The sequence below is a fragment of the Myxocyprinus asiaticus genome, chromosome 7 (genome assembly GCF_019703515.2).
Source record: "Myxocyprinus asiaticus isolate MX2 ecotype Aquarium Trade chromosome 7, UBuf_Myxa_2, whole genome shotgun sequence".
Taxonomy (NCBI): Eukaryota; Metazoa; Chordata; class Actinopteri; order Cypriniformes; family Catostomidae; genus Myxocyprinus; species Myxocyprinus asiaticus.
The window spans coordinates 9,383,207-9,403,859 of NC_059350.1; the positions used below are offsets into that span (position 1 = coordinate 9,383,207).

The 20,653-nt window shown below is 36.2% G+C and overlaps 1 protein-coding gene and 1 long non-coding RNA gene across 2 annotated transcripts; one reads left to right on the forward strand and one right to left on the reverse strand.

The window, feature by feature from the left end:
- Nucleotides 1–251: 251 nt before the first annotated feature.
- LOC127443831 (SPRY domain-containing protein 7-like) lies at nt 252–19,960 on the forward strand. The gene is made up of 8 exons (XM_051702779.1): nt 252–734; nt 1,126–1,234; nt 6,882–6,940; nt 8,601–14,612; nt 14,986–15,102; nt 16,404–16,570; nt 17,075–17,177; nt 18,604–19,960. Exons 4-8 carry the CDS (start codon nt 14,507–14,509, stop codon nt 18,699–18,701), a joined length of 591 nt encoding a protein of 196 aa, XP_051558739.1. The 5' UTR covers nt 252–734; nt 1,126–1,234; nt 6,882–6,940; nt 8,601–14,506; the 3' UTR covers nt 18,702–19,960.
- Nucleotides 2,474–8,342, reverse strand: LOC127443832 (uncharacterized). The gene is made up of 2 exons (XR_007897709.1): nt 8,204–8,342; nt 2,474–7,983 (listed from the first exon to the last, which is right to left on the reverse strand). It is a non-coding gene; the product is annotated as an uncharacterized LOC127443832 (long non-coding RNA).
- Nucleotides 19,961–20,653: the final 693 nt, after the last annotated feature.

The following is a 20,653-nucleotide window of genomic DNA, read 5'->3' on the forward strand; positions in this document are numbered from 1 at the left end:
TATCTGTACGATTTGAACGCCTTCCCTCACTTGGCAGAGGCGCGCGGGTTTCTTTTCGAAATACTTACACACGGATTTTAACGTGCAAAAACAGAGAATGCAAGATTGTTTCGTATCGTTCTGATGGAGAGGAAAAAAAATCTTTCTATCTCCCACCTTCAAACCGCTCTCCAAATCCATGTTCGCATGCGCATGCGTGCTGGGGGCGGCTCTTACCGATTTGAACTAGGAGAGTCACTTTCGGCGCCATTTTCGAGTGAGCGGCGATAACATCAACACTGAGAGCGCGGATGGAGAGACAGTGCGCGCGACGCTTCGTCTTAAAAATATAAGACTTTGTATCCGAATGTGGAAAAACAACACGATAGGACCATATCGGAAAACAAAATCGCCTGACTTCTGGTACGGACGACCACAGAAGTGACCATTACGTACCGATTATGGAGCCGAAGGAGAAAAAGGGGGGCTATCGTTTTCAGCTGCGTATATAGAAAATCGGCGATATATTTAAAAAATAATAAATAAAAATAGCGCTGGGTGCGAGGAAAAATATAGAAAAATTCTGGAAAATGCTGCAGGGTCCTACGATTTGGATTCAGCAAGGCTGCGGCGAAGAATGTGTCATTTTGGTGTTTTTTCACGTCGCTTTTTGAGCGGGAGTGACAGACGTGCTGCTGGCGCAGATACACGCAGTTCAGATGCATCAGACACTGAACTCGGAACAGTCTGAACCGGTAAGATATCTCAAACTCGCCGGGTTTGTCATGTAAAAATGACATTTATTGCTAATTCGTATAATTGTTGTGAAACTGTCTTGAATTACGTTATTTTGGGAGGGGGGAAATACATTTGCGCCATTTTATGCGTCCAGCCTCGAAAGCCTGTGAGGATGAATAAAAGTTATTCGCAATAAAAGTGAGTTTGTTGCATTATGACCTGACGCTGACACAATGGAACGCGTTCAGTTCAGACGTCACAATGTAATATTCGAACTAAGTGTACAACAAGAATTTAACAGTTAATGTAACTTAGTGTTACATGTCAAATGTGTTAATTTATCAGCCTACTAGGAGGTACAGACTTCCAAATAGCATCAGATTTAGGCTATTTTGTGTGTGTTGACAGAGCGCGAGGAGCTGGAAGAGAAGAGAGATCATTGCTTTTCAGCTTTTCTTGGAAATGTGAATTGGAGTTCAGCAGTATGGTTGCAAGCACGGGAATTTCACCTTGTTATGTAAGTTAGTGGAATTACATGTGCCCCCGTTTTGATTATAGGCCTATTTTATTTTTATTTTTTCACAAAATAATCTACAACATATAGCATATTTATTTTTTAAACTTATTTTCAAAGTTTATTGTAAGTTTTCAGCAGCACTACTAACCATTTTAATGAGTGTCAGAAGCAAGGTTTACATTCCTGAAACAAAAAGCAACTTTTTGTGCATTTTTTGTACTGAACTGGATGGAAAAGTAAGCCTTAAACTTCTGTGGGGGTGGAATTGAAAATGTAGGCCCATGTCTGTTGTAGAATTGCTGAGTTGTGTGTTTCTCTCCTCACATTCAGTCTGCATGTGTATTGGATGTCTCTGGGAGGGCGTGCCACACCTGGAGATTCAAATGAGGCTTGATTTTTATAATATTGATAATTTTTTATATATTAAAGCTATAGACAATGAAACCAACAGACTAACAAATATAGGCTATCTTAAGGTATCCAACTGTTTTAAAATAGATTGTACCTCAAACGTCACTCAGCTATTTCTGCATTTGACATGAACAACTTTAGAAAAAAACTTTGCAGTTGCCATTATTCCCCCCTGTAGCTCTTTAAACCGCCTATAAGAACATATTCAAAATATTCTATTTCAGACTTGTTAGTTCCATTTCTGAAAGCCTCCTTCGGTTTTATCTTTCAGAAAGGACCTTTTTGCTGTGTGTGTTGTCCACTCACTCTGCAACAATATTTTTGAGGCCAAGTGTGATTTTAATCAGAATTGAAATTGATATATCTTTGGTTATCTCTCTCTACAGTGTCAAATTGATGATATTGTTGCCTAGTGGGACTGTGTGGATTTTTCTGCACTCACTGCACATTGTATTGTAGTTCAAATGAGCCACTGAACAGCTTTAATAATTGCAAGTTTCAAGGAGAAACTTTGATCACTTGAGCATCTATAATTCATGGTGTTCTGTTGGTAGTTGTACTGCAAAATCAAACTATCCATGATTTTAATGTAGGCCTCTAGTCTTTGCACACACTGCTGTGTAAGTGCTCAGTCACCGTTGTCTTGTAAAGAATATTTTTTCCAAACAAAAAAAAATGTAGACAGAGATCTCTTGGGAATTTCTTAAATCTGTCTGTATCTGTACATAATTATATAATTACAAAGTCAGAACTTTGTAATTGGCGTGTATTAAAGTGATTTATTGTAAAAATGGTTATAGCCAGTGGACTACTTGCCAATTTAACACATTCTGTATGTGCATTCATGAAAAACCATCACTTTAATTTAATAAAACACAAACTGAAAAGAGACACTTTAAATAGATTATTACAGTTAAACATAATTTACATACATACACACACACACACTTTTTTTGTTGTTGATGAAGTTGGATATATTTAAGTTGTAGTATGGCTTTCAGTCGTCTACAATAAGAAAAATATTGTCATGGTAATGAGCTTCAGTTATTGCTTGTCCAGTCACAACAATGACACCTATACTTTAACCACTGAATGCTGAGTCTGTCTCCAACCAGCCTCCTCATTCACATCACAAACAAACTTCTCTAAACACAAATAAAGAAAAACATATTTTTTAGATAATAATACTAATAGAATAGTCAGATGTAGAAATAATATAGAGTAGAATAAAATAACTAATTCATTTTCCAGACATTTCAAGGTCACACTAGTAGCATCTATGGTTGGTGTGACAACAAAAAATGCTTTTTCCCCCCGTGTGTGTGTGTGTGTGTTTATAACTGCATGTCAGAGTGTAATTGTGGTCATGAGGTGATCCGTCTACATTGTGGACGAGCAGAGGCTGGACACGACAATGATGACCCACTTTATATTAGTTTGTCTTCAAGTTAGGGCTAAAGGTTACACAATTATAAAGGGCATGTGTTTTTGTGATATCAGACAGCCTGAAAATGTTTGATGGTGTGTGTTAAAATAAGGATAATCCCAAAAGCATACCAACAAGACCTAGATTAATATGCATGCAGAGCCCACGTCTTAATTTGAAATAGTGGTGTATTTATTTGTATTTTATTAAGTTTAGGATAGTGCTATATGTTATTGCACATACATAAGTACTTGACACTAGAATATAATGTATTCAGTAACTAGAAGTAACTTTTTAGAAAATGCGACACTCCACAAGTTTTTTTTTAAAATCTTTTTTTATTTATTTAATTATTGGGGGGAATCCTCAAGGTCAGAGATAATGTTTGATATTATCACTCAAGGCCACAAGCCATTATATTAGGACTGGGGGCAGGTTGTTATGTTTTATTAACAGTGTATTATTTTGTATAACATTAATCTGCCCCTTTAAGCTCCATTTGCTGTATTTTAACCCAGTTGCAACAATTTTGTTCCCAAGAACAAATTCACAGAATTTTGGCCTGATAACCTTTGATCTTTGTTAGCGTGCTTGTCCTTTCTCGTTGTGCCTCTATGACCATGACATATTAGTCACAATCATGATAGTTCATTATGACTTAGTAGTTCATTATGACTGGTATCACACAGAAATACACTGCATGTGTTTCCCATCAAATATAAAAGGATTGTAGACTTGTAACCTCTTGGCCCCAGTCCAAATGGAAACCCTTATGTCTGTTTGATAGTAGCAATGCCTGTCACACAACTAAGACAGCTGATCCTGTTGGTCCCTGTGATAGCTTTATTTCCTGTTACTGCCTTGCGTTAATGGTTATGTAATATTGCATTTGACTCAGACCCATCCCACACTATATGAAAACTCTGTATATGTGCAGAGCCTGAGAAGTGCTTCCTGGTTTTGCTCTAATCGTTATTTTTGAATGCCTCAAAACATATTTAATTCTACTAATTTCCTCAAATGGAGGTAAATATTTTACCCCCAGTTTTCTCAAGTTGTAGGAATTCCATAATACTTATTAAGGTTGGGACTTTTGTTCTCACAACAACAATAAAGCTATAAATTGTAAATAACATGTAGTCCATGTTTAAAGATAGTCTTTACATTTTTGTGGTTTTGTACTACACATGAATTTTCTCAGGCTTCATCACTGGTGATATCCGTATTGTTTTTACAGGTTTTTTTTTTTGGAGTTTCACATTGGGTAATGCTTTGGTTTGGGATGTGGGGCTGTGCTTGTTTTTATAGTGCCATATTGACTTCAAAGGGAGATCACATTTTCATATTTTTAGTGTCAGTAGCTTCTGCAGATAATGTAACAGGCCTGCACTGTTCTATCTTATTGTTATATTGTCATCTCTTTGCTCTAAAAATGCCTGTAAACATTGTAAAGTGACTATTTGAAGATTGCAGGACGGTCACAAAATGAGTTTGAGGTTTCTGTTGTTTTTCTCTCCCTTTGTGTTAGCTCAGTTAGCCACTTAGTTATAGTGGGGCCTCCAAGATTCAAGGAGGTTGGTTGATGTTGTCTGTAGTAAAAGTAGAGAAATAAGAAAGATTTGCTTGCATTCTGTATTATCGTGAAACTCGAAGGTCAGTGTGCAAGCTTTAGATTAAATAAGTTGTTTGGAAACCGATCAGTACAAAACAGGATTTTTGGGCCTAACTCAGGCCTCTGTTTGTGTATGTTTGTTTGCCCGCCCAGCAGGATCAGAAGCAGTGTGAAAGGGCGTGTATATCTGTGTGTCCATTGTAAATGACAATTTAGATGTGAAACACAGAAATAAAAATCTCGATCTGAGTGTCAGTTACAAAGCTATCTGCTTGGAGGAACACAGTGCCAGCCGAGCTCCTGATGCCAAACACCAGAGTGCTGCCAGGGGTTGCCCCTATCTGAAAAATACAAAGGCAAATGCACTTGTTATGGGGACTGGTACTGTTTTTTTTTTATTTTTTTATTTTTATGCATTTCAAGTATTTGATATGTTTTACGACATTGGTCCATACACTACAAAAAAGCAATATAATGTTTATGCTGGCCTGCCACACTTTCTAAAAAACATCAAGCTTTTTAAATAAATTATACAGAGCTACCAAGTGCCATCTTTAGTGCCAATTAAGGATCAGGAATGTACTGTGTTAAAGACTAACCAAAAAATACAGTGAATTAAAAAAATAAGTGAAATGATTGCAAAATAAAAATATTCAGCTCACATATGTAGCATACCCTATTCTTTATCTTTTAGTTGTTTACATTATATTGGTTACATCTTCCCACCATTTTGAAAAATAATTACAAACAATATGTACTTACACTACTCGTAATTAAATTTGAAGTAATTTGCATTGCGACTTCTATTATGCATGGCAGTGGAGCAGAAATAAAAAATAATATAGAAAAATACTCTGGTTGTGCACAAAGCTGAAGAAATGTTGTCAATGGTGTGTAAAGTGAGATTAAAAACATCAGATTTGTTTTCTTTAGGTACAGGATTTATTGATTGCATCCCACTGACAGATCTTGTGTTTATATGTGTATTTTAAAACACTCGTGTGTTGTTGTACCCCCTTCGCTTGTAACTCGTGTAAAAGCAGTGAAATTATGGGAGCAGCTTCCCCTTTCTGTGGTAGGAAGTGAAGGTTTCTCTGCTAACTTCTGGCACACAGAGTTATAGGGAACAACACATCTAGCTAGTCTCGTAAAAATATACTAATCAGAGTAATCCCGTTACATCACCTTGCTATTAAATTTGGTTAGCAAATTAAGTATTTTATTTTTTGAGAATATTCTTTTTTATCTTGGCTCAAATAATACATCAGTGTAATGTTCAATGCACAGTACTTCAGTGTATCAGTAAATCTTATTTAGTCTAATGATCTTCTAAGCTGGTGAAATATCTGTCCACTCTCTAAATGTAATTCCCCATAATATTCGGACACTGTTTTTTTTTTCTTTTTCTATTTGAAATGTTCATTGCTGCGAGTCATTTCTGCCTGCATCACATCATCTATGAGCCTTTTATGCTTAAATTTATTGGCTGTTTGTAAAAGAACCCAATCTTGTGTCTTAAAAAAATTAAAAGGGTTTTATTAGTTCAAAATTAATGTAAATGGTTGCTATAAAATGAATTTCTAGTTTGATGTTGCTCAGTAGTTAGGCCAAAATGATGACTCATCATTTTTTTTATTACTATGCTTAAACTGTATTTTCAGCTCCAGTTTTTTTTTTGTTTTTTTTTTAATTGGGCCTTTTAAAAAATTGAATTTATTTGATTATTATCTGCATTACAAAAATTTCACATAAAATGTCATATGCGTGTGCTTGAGGTTTGAATTTCTTAATCTTAGTATCTAATGGACATGTGGTTTCTTTAACTTTTATTAAATTGTTTTTTTATAATGTTTTAAAAAATAAATATTTTGTAATTTGTATAAATCTTCATAGCTTTGCAACATTTCTGATGTCATTTAACGGAGAATGGTTTCCTTTTCACACACATATACACACACACACACACACAAATGTGAAGCCACACACCCTGTCATTTAAGAACATTTCTTCAAACCGAAATCTACCACAATCATTTCAATAATTCGCATAATATACAACCACAAAAAAATGCAACAGTCCACTCAAAAATACACTGGGTGCTATATAAAGGGAATATTTTTGTAGTTATTCCTGTAATTAGTTTAGGAACCTAAAAGTCAAAATATGTGCTTCATAAATTTATTTTTCTTTTCTCTAAGGAGAGGAGTCCTTGTAATGCACGCGTCATGAAAACGAGCTGTGACAAAGTCAAGCGACTGTAAGTACACTTATGATTAAAAGGTCTTAACTTTTTGTTTGCCTATGAAAATTCACCCGTATTAAAAAAAAAAAAAAAAAAAAATAGCTTTGGATAAATTATTTTCTCAAATGTGTAAAAGAAAATAGCAGTTTAAACAAAAATACAAGATTGTTATATACAAGGAAAAAATTAAGAGAAAGAGTACGGCATTCAGATGGAACAAACATCATAAGTAAATATTATAATGTGGTAGGTTGCAGGCTTTTGTCAGTGAACACTTATTTTTTAATCAGATGTCCATGGGGCCCTTTTCATAACCTGTAATTTTACCCTGATAGACAGCAGATGCTTCACTGTCCTACACCAAAAGTTTATTGTCAGTACTGGTTCACCTGGTACAAAAGCACACGAGTGTACACTGAATGTAACAGAAACCTGGGTGTGTTTCACAAAAACAGCTATCTTCAGAAATAGATCAGGGTAAATATTGCATGTTAGTCATGCTTCAAATTTTTTGCATTATTAATAGCCCACTTATTTTGCAATTTAAGTTATTTAAAATTATTGCTGTCACCCTCACCGCATAAGAGTCATTTCAAAGATAGTTTTGGACAAAACAGAATGAAACTCTGTTGTTGAGCTTACTCATATGGTTCTTTAAAAATTGATGTCCTGACTCATTATGTCTCTGAATTTACTTGCAGATCTTATATTGAATATGGAAATCATTTTATAGCCAATTCAAATTCAGTTAGACAGCTAAAATAATTTGTTTTCCCCTAACTGTCTGAACAGTCATAGGCTTTCTGAAGTTATCACCATTTGTGAAAAAAAACCCAAATAAAAGGTTTGTATAAAGTGACTTTATGTAGGTGCGCACTTACCTCTTAATGATTTACTTAGAGACAAGCAGGCATGTAGGTTGTGTAGGAATGTGAATATATTTTGTTTCTCACCTTACACTCAGAACAGGTACCCTGTTACCACAATCTGCCAGAGACTTAAGACTATGTATGTAGATTTTGTGTAGGATGTACTTTCCATGAACATCAAACCCATCTCTGTAGAATAGAAATGTGCTGTTAAAAATTAAAGGTTATAATTTTCTTTAAAAATTTTTGGGGGGTGCAATAATGAATGTAACTTTATACAAATATATGGGCTATGATGTGATGTATAGAAAAGGATGCTCACTTAAATTTAGCATTTCTCAAACTGAGCATTTCATGATGTAACTGTCAAACTTGGAAAACAACAGGGCAAGAAAATTATACATTTGACCTTGAGATTGCAGATAGGCAAGCAGTCAGCTCTTTCAGGGTCCAATTTCAGACTACAAGGAAGAACAGTCTTCATATGGATCCTAAAATATTTAAAAACAAATTACACTTGTACTTTTTAATACGTGGTAAGATTACTGATCCATGTCCTGCTGCATTTGCATAGCAGATTCAAACAGAAGTAACAGCCCACAGAGACTTGAGGATATCTCGCGCTATAATCAAAACTGCTGTTTGTTATTTTATTCCTATTTTTGCAACACCACTGTTGTAAGCAAGCGCAGATCTTTTCTTTAAAAAAAAAAAAAAAAAAAACTTGTCATTCTGGCAGCATTTAACTATAATATCTGGCCAGATTGATATTTAGAACTCCCTTGTTTTTTTTATCTTATTTTCAGGTTGAGAAACGCGGACCGTGAATGTGCGGTTGTGTGGACGCGCGCCTCGCGTGAGTGGGCGCGCGCGCGCGCTCTGTGCGGGACTTGTCGGTACTGTAGCAGCACAGAATGGTTTGTGAGTTATAACGGAGGTGCAGGCCGTACTGTGCTGCGGCAAGAGCGACAGGACAGACGCTCACTTCACATTCAAACGGGTGAGAGAGAGGAAGGGAAAAGTAGACAAACAGCAGCAGCAGCAAGACTACGCCTGTATGTGAGACTGTGAGTCTCCTGAACTTGGCCGTGTGACTTGACTGGCTGCCTGGCTGTAGCAGCACGTAAATATTGGAGTCAAAGCACTAGCGAATCCTCCAGTATTGACCGTGCTGCTGGAGTTAGGCGGGCCGTTTACCGTCCTCCGGGGTCCTTCATCTCTTCAGGAAAGCACGAGAAGTACGGTTAATTAACGATGTATGTAAATGCCAGTGTTTTTTATTTATTTTTTATGCTATTATGTACTGTGTACCTATGACATTACAGTTTGAATACCAAGTTTGATATTAAATTATTATATAACAAACACATTTGAATCTGCTTTAGGTAAAATCCATCTCTTTAATTATTCATTTATAGTTATACTCATATTTTTGTCGTGATTTCATTGTTGATAAATTTATGTACATGAACAATGCAATAAAGGAAAACAACATTAAAAACATTACAATGAGAACAACTGTATCAAGCCTAATTAATTAGTCAGTAGTTATGTATGCATCTGAAGATCCTCTCAAATAAACGAATCTACCACAGTTATGTCGGTTAAACTCAAAATGGTAATCGTTAGCAAACATCAATAGGCCCATATCTGCATTCACATGATCTTAATAATGAGCTGTTTTTTGAGTGTGATCCTCAACCCACATGTATATACAACTTATAATAATGAGCACTTTAATTATTAATTTTCCGGGTTTAATTCAAGTTAAGCTAAATCGACAGCATTTGTGGCATAATGTTGATTTCCATTCGTTCCTCCTTTTAAAAAAAAAAAAATATCGAGGTTACAGTACTTAAAATGGGAGTGAACGTGTCCGATTTTTGGAGGGTTTAAAGGCAGAAATTTGAAGCTTATAATTTTATAAATGCACTTACATTAATTCTGTTTAAACTTGTGTATTATTTGAGCTGCAAAGTTGTTTAACGCGTCATTTCTACAGTCATTTTAAGGTTTGTTGACATTACATCGTAATGGAAACGAAGTTGTAAAATTAGCTATAACTTTACACAGAAAAGGTTTTTAAGTGATTTTATCACACTAAAATATTTACATTCATATCCTTTATGTCTTTTGGACATTTGAAAAAGTTAATATTTTAACATTAAAAATAGGCCCCCATTCACTTCCATTGTAAGTGCCTCACTGTAAGCTCGAGTTTTGCTTTTTTTTTTTTTTAAATAAAAGTTGGAACGACACGAAATTATTTTTGTGGTAATCAACATAACGCCACAAATGCTTTCGATTGAGCTGAACTTGTATTGAACCCAAAACATTCCTTTAACTGTCCTGAACGAAGTTAAATCGATCAAGCAGTTCTAAAATATGTTTCATATTCCAGTGTTGGGCATCGATACTTACTGACATCAATAATATACCTTCCATCTTTATTTTCACACGTTGCACTCTGAACAACGCAGCATCGCCATCTTCTGGGAAACCTTGAATAGCTTGAGGTTTTCACATCGACTCCTTTTCTCCTTTTAAGTTAGGATTTAGGGGAGGGGTGCTGACAGAATCACTTCGTGGATCGGCCCCTTTTGGTACTTTGCGCTGTTTGTTTTGATTCCCGCGTTTCTTCTCGGTAAGGGTCGTTAATATCAAGTATATTTACACTCCCTCTCCGTAACACTCGTTACCCTCGGGCGAAACTATGACGGAAACCATCCTTCAGAACTATGTCCACCAACAGGCCAAGAACATTCAGAAAAGTTTTATCTGGATCAATTGCACAGCAATCTGCCAAATGGGCATAGGAAAGATGCCAATGTATTGGGGAAATCAAACTTTTGAGGGTACTTCAACTGGCATTGCCGAGACATCCACATGGCCAAAAATCACAGAGTTGCATCTGCCCTGAATACATTTTTAGTCCAAATTAAAAACGCATTTAGAATTGACTTCAGAACATTGTCAACCCAAAAATATGGCCACACAAAGACCCGCTTGTTTCAATGCACCTGAACCCGAACCTACAGGGCAGATTTCTGCTATTCATCTCAAGGATGGATGGCGAGGTTTGGTGGCGATGAATCGTATTTTTGGTCATTATGTAAAAAACTTCTAGCCTCCAGTCCTTCTAAAGTTGAGCTGCTGGATGAGAAGACTTTGAAGAAACTCTGATTATCTTGGATGGTGAAGTGCAACTCCAGGACCTCACATTGCTTATGGCAGTTGTTCCTACTCAAAAAAACATCAGATGTGGTTGAATTCAACCTCACGCAACAGTCTTTTCATGCTGACCAAGTAATTTGTCCACTTCTCAGGTAAGAATAAATAAAATGCCCAATCCCTTTCAATAAACACCTGCCCTGCTGGAAAATCCAGCTCAAGCTGGTAGCTGTGTTTTGGAGCATGGTAGCCGGTACAAGCTGGTCCAAGTAGGTCCTTAGCTGGTTGACCAGCTACCATGTTCCAAAAACCAGCTTGACCACCATGAGTTGGTTTGACAAGCTGGTAGCTGGTTTCCCAGCTTGGACCAGCTAAAGATCAGCTCATGACCAGCTAGAAACCAGCTACTATGTTCCAAAACATAGCTACCTGCTTAAGTTGGATTTTCCAGCAGGGTGGCCATTTAAAAGATTAAAATTTGTGTTTGAAGCATCCAGGATTCGTGCTTCACTTGAGTTGGATATCTCCATCTTGCTGACACTTGATTGGTGATTCATTCTCCAACATAGAAACAGTTTAAACCCTGACCTCCTATTATTATTTTATCTACTCATTCTCATAATCTCACTTGGTCTACTGGATATTTGATTGCTACTACATCAATGGTACACAAAAGGTGGCCTATTGGATGTTAAAACGGCTCTTTAACAGATGCGCCATTTATTCTTAAGGGCTATATAAGTTTGAATGTATATACATATTTTTAAACTTCCCCAACTGTAGGTTGCCAAACAAGTCATTTTGTTCGTAAAAGTCAACGGAGCTGTCTGTTGGGTTCCTTCGAAAATCTGTACTGAGAGAGAGGAAAAAAAAAAAAAGATTAATGAAGAGGAACTGTGCACGAAAAGCGTAAAGATTACAGGCATAAAGTTCCTGTCAGTCCATGCTGATAAAAGATCAATATTTATAGTCATTTTATTCCATGTCATTTTGATTGGTCAATGGTCAATAATGATTATGTAAGCAGTTAGTTTCATGGTAGGCGAATAACGGAAAAAGGCCTTGGGGGAAAAAATGGCGCCATTGGTACTGGTAATTTCTGGTATCTGACATTGTTTTCTCTTCTACAGCAATTGGATTAAAATTGAGTAGTTATAACATGAAAGCAAGAAAACACCCCTTATTTGATATAACCTTGACAGGCTTTTGACATCACCTCCACCTCCATTACATTAGCAGGTACTTGCATTACAATGTTACAAAATTGTAGAATATAAACATGACTGTATCTGCTGTCAAACCACGCAGAAATCAGCATGGGACAAAACAGGGCAGAAACTACGTCACTTTCTTCTGCTCTTACGTCACACCTCTCTCATGTTGATGAGACTCAGCAGTAGGTTATTCTTTCCCCAGGCTGAAAGACAGCTAAATACTGGACTTCAAGATATGCACTGAACACTCTCTGGAGCGGAAATTCATAGTGCACCCAAAAGGGCTGCGTAATTTTTTTCTTTTCTTTGTGAATGTGCTATTCTTGGCAGGTGAGGCGAGGTCGTACCCGGTAATTTCCACAGAAACATCATTTGGAGTGTCACAGCTGACCTACACGAGAAATGTGATTGGACAATTCTGAAAATAACGGTTTTGTTATCATTCAAAAGATCAGAGGCACGCAAGACACGCGCGCTCACGTTCAACGCCACATTGCTGATTTTAACTAGTATATTGCCGTAGGTTAACTGAAAAGAGACTATATTTCACAATATAACGTCACATCATCTATGTCATCACCTGCATCTCAAAAGCACTATATGGGAAATCCGGTAAAGTTATTTGAAGTCTGTGCCCTCTACAAAAAGTAATTAATTAAAATGTTCTCTCGTGATGACAAGATGGTATTTACATATACATAAGTAAACTTATCTTAACCGAAATCAGAAATGGAAAGAAAGGTCGTCAGGGAGACCATGATGAAATATTGTGCCCACTTTACCTTCTTTCGGTCCTTTTACCTCGACATCTGCTTATGAGTCACCCAAAGGACGTGGACGTTATGTTAGTAAGAATAAATAGTTTCTACAATAATGCAGTAATCCCATAAAAATTATGCATGTTGGGCAAAGCAGTTCCACCGCATAAGTGCGAACACATCACGCGCTCTTTTATTGGATAGAAACCGCGCGCGCCAGTTACCAGGGAGCTCCGCAAACGCAATCATGGCGCTTGTTGCTGTGCAGATTTCAACACCACCGAAATTCAAAAACAACAAACTAAAGTCAATAACCATGTCAAACATGACTGAAAGTAACACACACAAATTATCCAAACATTCAAGTTAAACGAGTCTTTGGGGTGAAGGTAAAAAATATAGTAATACGGACAGAGACGAATATTTTTCGTTTTTGTCAGCAGTTGGTCAGATGTAGAGGCTCCCTAACTTTTCGAGCGGCGAGGTTGTTGCTATGCAAAACTACACAGTTGTAACTGAGTGGTAGAGAGCAGGTTAAAAGCAGTTAAGGTCACATCGATTCTGATCAGTTTAGCGTTCTCACTCGCACACTGTGGCCAACGACGGAAAACAAATTGTGTTACATGGCCAAAAGAGACCACACGAAGTCTCAATTAAGTGACAGTATTTTCGCGTGTTAATATATCCGGTTTCCAGTCATAGTGGTTTAAGTTGATCTCTTAAAGAAATATTTCGGGTTCATTACAAGTTAAGCTCAATCGACAGCGTTTGTGACATAATGTTGTTTACCAAAAAAATAATTTCGACTCGTCCCTACTTTTCTTTAAAAACATTGAGGCACTTACAGTGGAAGTGAATGGGGACCAATTTTTGTAGGGCAGAAATGTGAAGCTTATTACTTTATAAAAGCACTAACGTTAATTATTCTGTTAAAAATTGTGTATTCTTTGAGTTGTTTAAATCGTCATTTTTACCATCGTTTTAGGGTTTGTTGACATTAAATCGTCATGGCAACAAAGTTGTAAAATTGAACTTAACTGTACAAATAAAAGGTTATTTTTATCACACTAAAATCATGTTAACACACATATTGTTTATGTCTTGTGGCTATATTTTTAAAACAGTGAGTATTTTAATGTTAACGGATTGGCCCCATTCACTTCCATTGTAAGTGCCTCACTGGAACACAGATTTTTGCTTGTTTAAAAGAGAAGAAAGCAATTCAAAATGATTATTATTATTATTATTATTATTATTATTATTATTATTATTATTTGTAATCAATATTATGCCACAAATGCTGTCGATTGATCTTAATTTATATTAATCACCGAATATTCCTTTAATAGTGCTCCCTCTTTCGGTCACTAGAGCTCGCTGTTGAGCTTTCTTGAAAATAAGAGAAAACCTCCCACCACGGCAGACTGTTCCACGTCATATCCGGTTCCCTATACGGACAATGAAAATGACCTCCGTTGATTTGGAGCACAAATAATCTCATATAGCAAATAAATAGCGCATAACTACACAGTTTAGCTTTTATGATATTATTGTCATAGAGACACCATCATGGCGGCTTTGTTTTCATGTTGTTTCGGCTGTTGTGGAGGCGGTAACAGTGGCCACGTAACACTGAAGGAAATGCCCACGGTTCAGCTGGACACTCATCACATGGGTGAGTGATATGATTTCCGATATTGTATGTTTCGTCTCCATACAACGAAATGTTATGATAGATTTGAATACATGACAGACAGATGTACGCCAACCCATTACCCTGTGGTTTGACATATGGAAAGATAATAGTCAAGTAATTCAGTGGGATAAGGCACAGGTGCTGTGGAGAAATGCAGGGCGAATCGTAATGTAGCACATTTGAAAATAATTAGTGTGGAATTAACTGCAATATCGGTGTATATTATTAGGGCACTGGTCAAGTACACAAAACTTTTGTGGTACCAAACAGCTTTGGCCTAATTGAATTGCTATGTGTGCTTTGTATTTATTGAGACAGGGACTCATTGCCTGACTTTTGCATGATATTTCAGGTACTGATGTTGTCATTGTAAAGAGTGGAAGACGCATATGTGGAACTGGTGGCTGCATTGCAAATGCTCCTCTACATCAAAACAAGAGCTACTTTGAATTTAAGATTCAGTCCACAGGTAAGAAGGGGCATATTTAAAGGGATAGTTCACCCTAAAATGAAAATTTTCTCATCATTTACTTACTCTCATGCCATTCCAGATGTGTATGACTTTCTTCTGCTGAACACAAATTAAGTTATTTAGAAGAGTATCTCAGCTCTGTACTTTGAAGTGCAAAAAGCATACAAAGGCTGCATAAAAGTAATCCATACAACTCCAGTGGTTAAATTCATGTTTTCAGAAGCTATATGATAGGTGTGGGTGAGAAACAGATCAATATTTAAGTCCTTTTTTACTATAAATTCTGCTGCCTGCCCAGTAGGTGGCATATTCACAAAGAATCCGAATAGCCATAAAACAAAAGAACAACTTCTCTTTGGAGAAAAAAGTGCTTATGCTGTGTTCCAGACGAAGTCAGAGGTGGGAGAATCCGAGTTGAAATTTCCCACTTCCGACCTCAGTGCGTTCTAGTCAATCGCACATCATGGTTACATGAATACATGCCAAATGCATAAACACATGCACAGTTTTCCAGATGCTAGTTAGCTGGCTATCTAGTAGCTATTTCATGAGCAAAATTGGTGAAAACGTTGGCATTGATTGATACACAAAAAATTCTTCTTAACATTCTTTTGTACATTTATTGTACATTGCATATACAGACATTTCCTGCAGGGAGAATATGTAAAAGTTTTTTTTATGCTTCACAAAACCCAGCTCCATTTTATGCTCGGAGGTCACAACATCTTGGAAATGACATCAACTGATGCTACTCACTGAAGTCGGGGTGGATCGATCTACCCCGTGTTTTGCAAGTCGGATGTCCAGTCATTATTTTTAAGTCGGACTTGGGAAAATCCCGAGTTGTCTGGAACGCATCATTAAAAGGGCTGTTTGAAAGCTGAGGTTTGTAGTAAAAAAGGACTTAAATATTGATCTGTTTCTCACCCACACTTATCATATCACTTCTGAAGACATGGGTTAAACCACTGGAGTTTTAGGGATTACTTTTATGCTGCCTATATGTGCTTTTTGGGGCTTCAAAGTTCTGGCCACCATTCACTTGCATTATGGACCTACAGAGCTGAGATATTCTTCTAAAAATCATCGTTTGTGTTCAGCAGAAGAAAGAAAACCATATGTATCTGGGATATCATAAGGATGAGGAAACGATGACAGAATTTTCATTTTAGGCAAAATTAACACTTTAAGCAAGCACAGCATGTAAGTGAAGGGCATTTATTGTAACTGAGATTAAATCAATCAATAATTAGTCAATATCATGATGTGTGGCTGCAGTGAACTTTGCCCCCTTGCAGGTGTCTGGGGAATAGGAGTGGCAACTCGGAAAGCAAATTTAAACCAGATCCCTTTGGGCAGAGACACGCACAGCCTTGTGCTTAGACAAGATGGCACTGTGTACCACAACAATGAAGAAAAGAACCGATTACCTGCTAACAGCTTACCACAGGAAGGAGACATTGTGGTGAGTTTCTCATTCAAATTGTATTTTGTTGCTTTAAAAATTTATTGCGAAAAAATATCTGGATTACCTGCTGTACGTAAGCAAAATCGATTTTCCAAAATAATAAATGTGTGTTTTGTAAAGAGAGAAGCATTTTATTCTGGACTCTGACTCAGTTTGGGATTTGTTGACTATAATAATAAAGTTGTGTAACTGTATTTTTATAGACTTGCTGAGGCCAGCGCTGTATTGTGGACTTGGCATAGTATTACCAAACATTTTCGAATGAAATTAAAACATCACAAACACATTGTCACATCAAATGATATTGGTATACACAGTTTAGAACCTCATCTGTTATATGAGAGCACTAATGTTTAATTAATAATGGCAGCAGCTGTGAGGGTTTTCTTGATTGAAATCTATGCCATGTCAAGGACACATAATACCTGAGCTGATGATTCATGATTTTGAGTAAAACATTTATCTAATTTTCTGGTTTCTCCCATGTTTATGTGTGCATAGGGTGTTACGTATGACCACGTGGAGCTGAATTTGTACCTGAATGGGAAGAATATGAACTGTCCGGCATCAGGCATTAGAGGAACTGTATATCCTGTAGTTTACGGTGAGTGTTGTGGAGATTACACGCCTCTTCTGTGGGTCCCAGCCAGAGGTTGCACTAGAAAAAATCTTTGAGTTGTTACATTTCCATAATGGTCTATTTTTATCCACCATTATTGTTTTAATTTCATAAGTACTAGGGCTACTTACAGGATCGTAACATCTATTATAATGGTATAATGTTAAAACAATTTTTTTTTTTACTTTGCTGATTACGTGCAAAAAATTTGAAAAAGTGCGTACATACATGTACAAGTTCACGGAACTTTTTAAATGGGACACATAAAGTGTCACATATGAGAAACCCACACATCTAGAGCTCAGTTACAGGTACCCCACTAAAATAACTGAAAATTCTATTCTAAATGTCATGTTTGCGCTATGTCATACACCAACAATATGCCAATTTTTTTGCACTTTCTTTTTGTTCATGCAGTTACACACTGGTGTAATGCAGAAACAATTGGTTTAAAGAGACACGTATTACCAGGTAGAGTATGGCGATAACACCTGTCTAGTTGGGATTGGATCGCTTAATACCAGGCAATAAACAGGGCACACGCACACAGCGGTAGAGTGAGAGAGATAGTGAGGTCAAAACTGATGCACTAGGTTAAAATGGTTTTCTTGTTTCTTCTATATCTGTCTGGCACCAACAATCATGCCACTGTTGAAATCACTGAGATCACCTTTTTTCCCCATTCTGATGGTTGATGTAAATATGAACTGAAGCTCCTGACCCGTATCTGCATGATTTTATGCATTGCCCTGCTGACACACAATTGGCTGATTAGATAATTGCATGAATAAGTAGGTGCACAGGTGGTCCTAATAAAGTGCTCAGTGAGTGTATAGTGTCTAATAATGCACTGGCAATGCATTTAAGTTAATCTTGCCAATAAAGCTTGATATAAATTAAATCTGCTCATTTGATCTTATTATTAAAAAAAGTCTGCCAGAAAAGTTTGCCCAACTTTAACAGCATGTTTTTTGGCATATATACATATACTTGAATCATTGATTTCTACCTGTAAAAATGTGTCTAATTAAATATCTGCAAATCTGAAAATTTTAACATGCACATATTTAAATAATACAAAATCTGGTGATTCACCAGTTTCTTGCAAGTATAAAGTAAATATATTTATAATTATATTTTAATGTTTGTTTTAATGTACCATGATTAATCACAGAAAACTATACAATTAATTAAATTTAGTTAAATGTTTGTACTCTATTCACAGCCCTAGTTTTTATATATACAGTTTATGTAGACATCAACACACTTTTTCATTTGTTTATCAGTCCTTTGATTTTATGTAAATCTGAGCTAATGCAATATTTTAAGGAGGATTTATAACTTATTAGTTATTTTACTTATTAGTATATTACTTAAAGTTATTTATAAAATAACTTGTGTCTCTTCACAGTGGACGATAGTGCAATACTGGATTGTCAGTTCAGTGATTTCTACCATCCTCCTCCACAAGGCTTCCAGAAGATTCTTTTTGAGCAGCAGATCCTTTGAAGTTCAGGACGTGCTGTATATACACTAAAGATGTAGACCCCACGGCCGGGATTTGAAGTGCTATGTTTATGACTGACATCTACCTATTGTGTGGCTTTTGTGGCCAATTGAAAGGACTCATGTGAAACTGACGCATACCTTTCTGGCCACTACCAGTACTCATTTAAAAAAAGTCATCTAGATTTCCAGGTCTGTGCACTTTGATCTAAAAATGTCAAATCAGACATCAATTATTTTCGCTTCATCAAACACTGTACATTATATGTTGTATTAACAGTGTACCATTGTGAACAAATATGCATTTTTTTATGCTTTTTAATATGCTTTTTTTTTTTATTTAATCAAAAACTGTTCATAATTGGGCAAATTACAACTGACAGTCATGACTTTAAGATTTTATATTTTCTGCTTTTCAGCTGAACAAAGTGATACTGACTAAAAATACTGTTATAAACTGTCAATTTTATTGTCTGTCTGATGATGTTGATGCATTTAAAATACCAATGTTTAACTGCACTCCTGCCCACACAGTATACATGATAAGGTTTTTGAAGAAATGCACATAGATTTCATTGCCTTTCCATATAGCGTTGCTTGTGATGTACAGTACATTACGTCTTATATCAAGATAACAGTGTGTGCACAACATTCTGTGTGACTTGAGACATATTGAGATGGAAAGGTTGTTTACCTTTAATATTGAATGTTTTTTCTTGGGGTTGAATGATAAGTGATCTTAATTGTGATTAAAATAAATAAATATATATATATATATACTGTATATATAAATTAATAAAACTTTAAAAATTACAAATTCCAATAATATTCACAATATTATTTTTTAATATGGGTTTTTGACGCATAACTGTCCATGGAAATTTTTGATCATCAATATTTTAGGATAAAATGTATTTGAATATATAAGAACAAGTGGATTTCTACATTTCTCATCATTTTGAACAGCTTTGCCTTCACTGGTTAATTTTCAGTGGTCCTGCGGTGTGACAAATTCATTTTTAAAAGCACAAATATCCCATGGAGTCTCTGCTAAATTGAGGTAATAAAAGCTTCATGTGTAAAAAATGATAAAACATTTAGCAAAATGCTGTGTAAAATACTTTCAGTGGGAGCATAGGCCTTTAGCAGGTCACACCCCAGAACATTTTCACAAGTATGTCATGTCAACTTTTTCATGTACTAATCTAACAGGTCATTTTGTGTCTTGTTTTGTCTTTCAGTAATAAAAATGCTTTTTTCATTTGTGCATTATTTTTACCTAGTGTTTTTTCCCCTTAAAGGAATATTCCGGGTTCAATTCAAGTTAAACTCAGTCGACAGCATTTGTGGCATAATGTTTATTACCACAAAAAATTATTTTGACTCATCCCTCCTTTTATTTAAAAAAAGATAAATTCGAGGTTACATTGAGGCACTTACAATGGAAGTGAATACAGACAACTTTTTTAAAAAAAATTTTTCCTCATATAAAAGGTTTTACTTCAAAAGAAATGAATAGTAATTTTGAAACAAATGTATAAAATCATGACCACTCGTGAGATAAAGAGTTCAGTCATATCAGTAACATTATAAAAGCTCTTTTATTCTACATGGGGCAGGGGTGCCTTATGGGAGCAGCCATGTTAGAATCACATGACCAGCTGAATACTACCTGCTTAAGGCCCAGTTATACCTGATACTGGATGGGCTCGTGCCTGGTCGACCACGTTGCCTTTGTGAGTATACTCTTCTGACTGCAAGCGAATACGAATGTGTTTGTGAATCAAGAAAATCTGTCCGGCGCGCAGTCAGGCCACGGGGTCTGGATAATGATGAAATTTATATCACTCCTACTGTGCATGGAGTGATCCGCAAAACGGATGCGTGAAGTATACTTTGGCCTTTAATCTCAGCAACTGCCCTGTTATTGGACACTTTCATTCATGGATTAAATG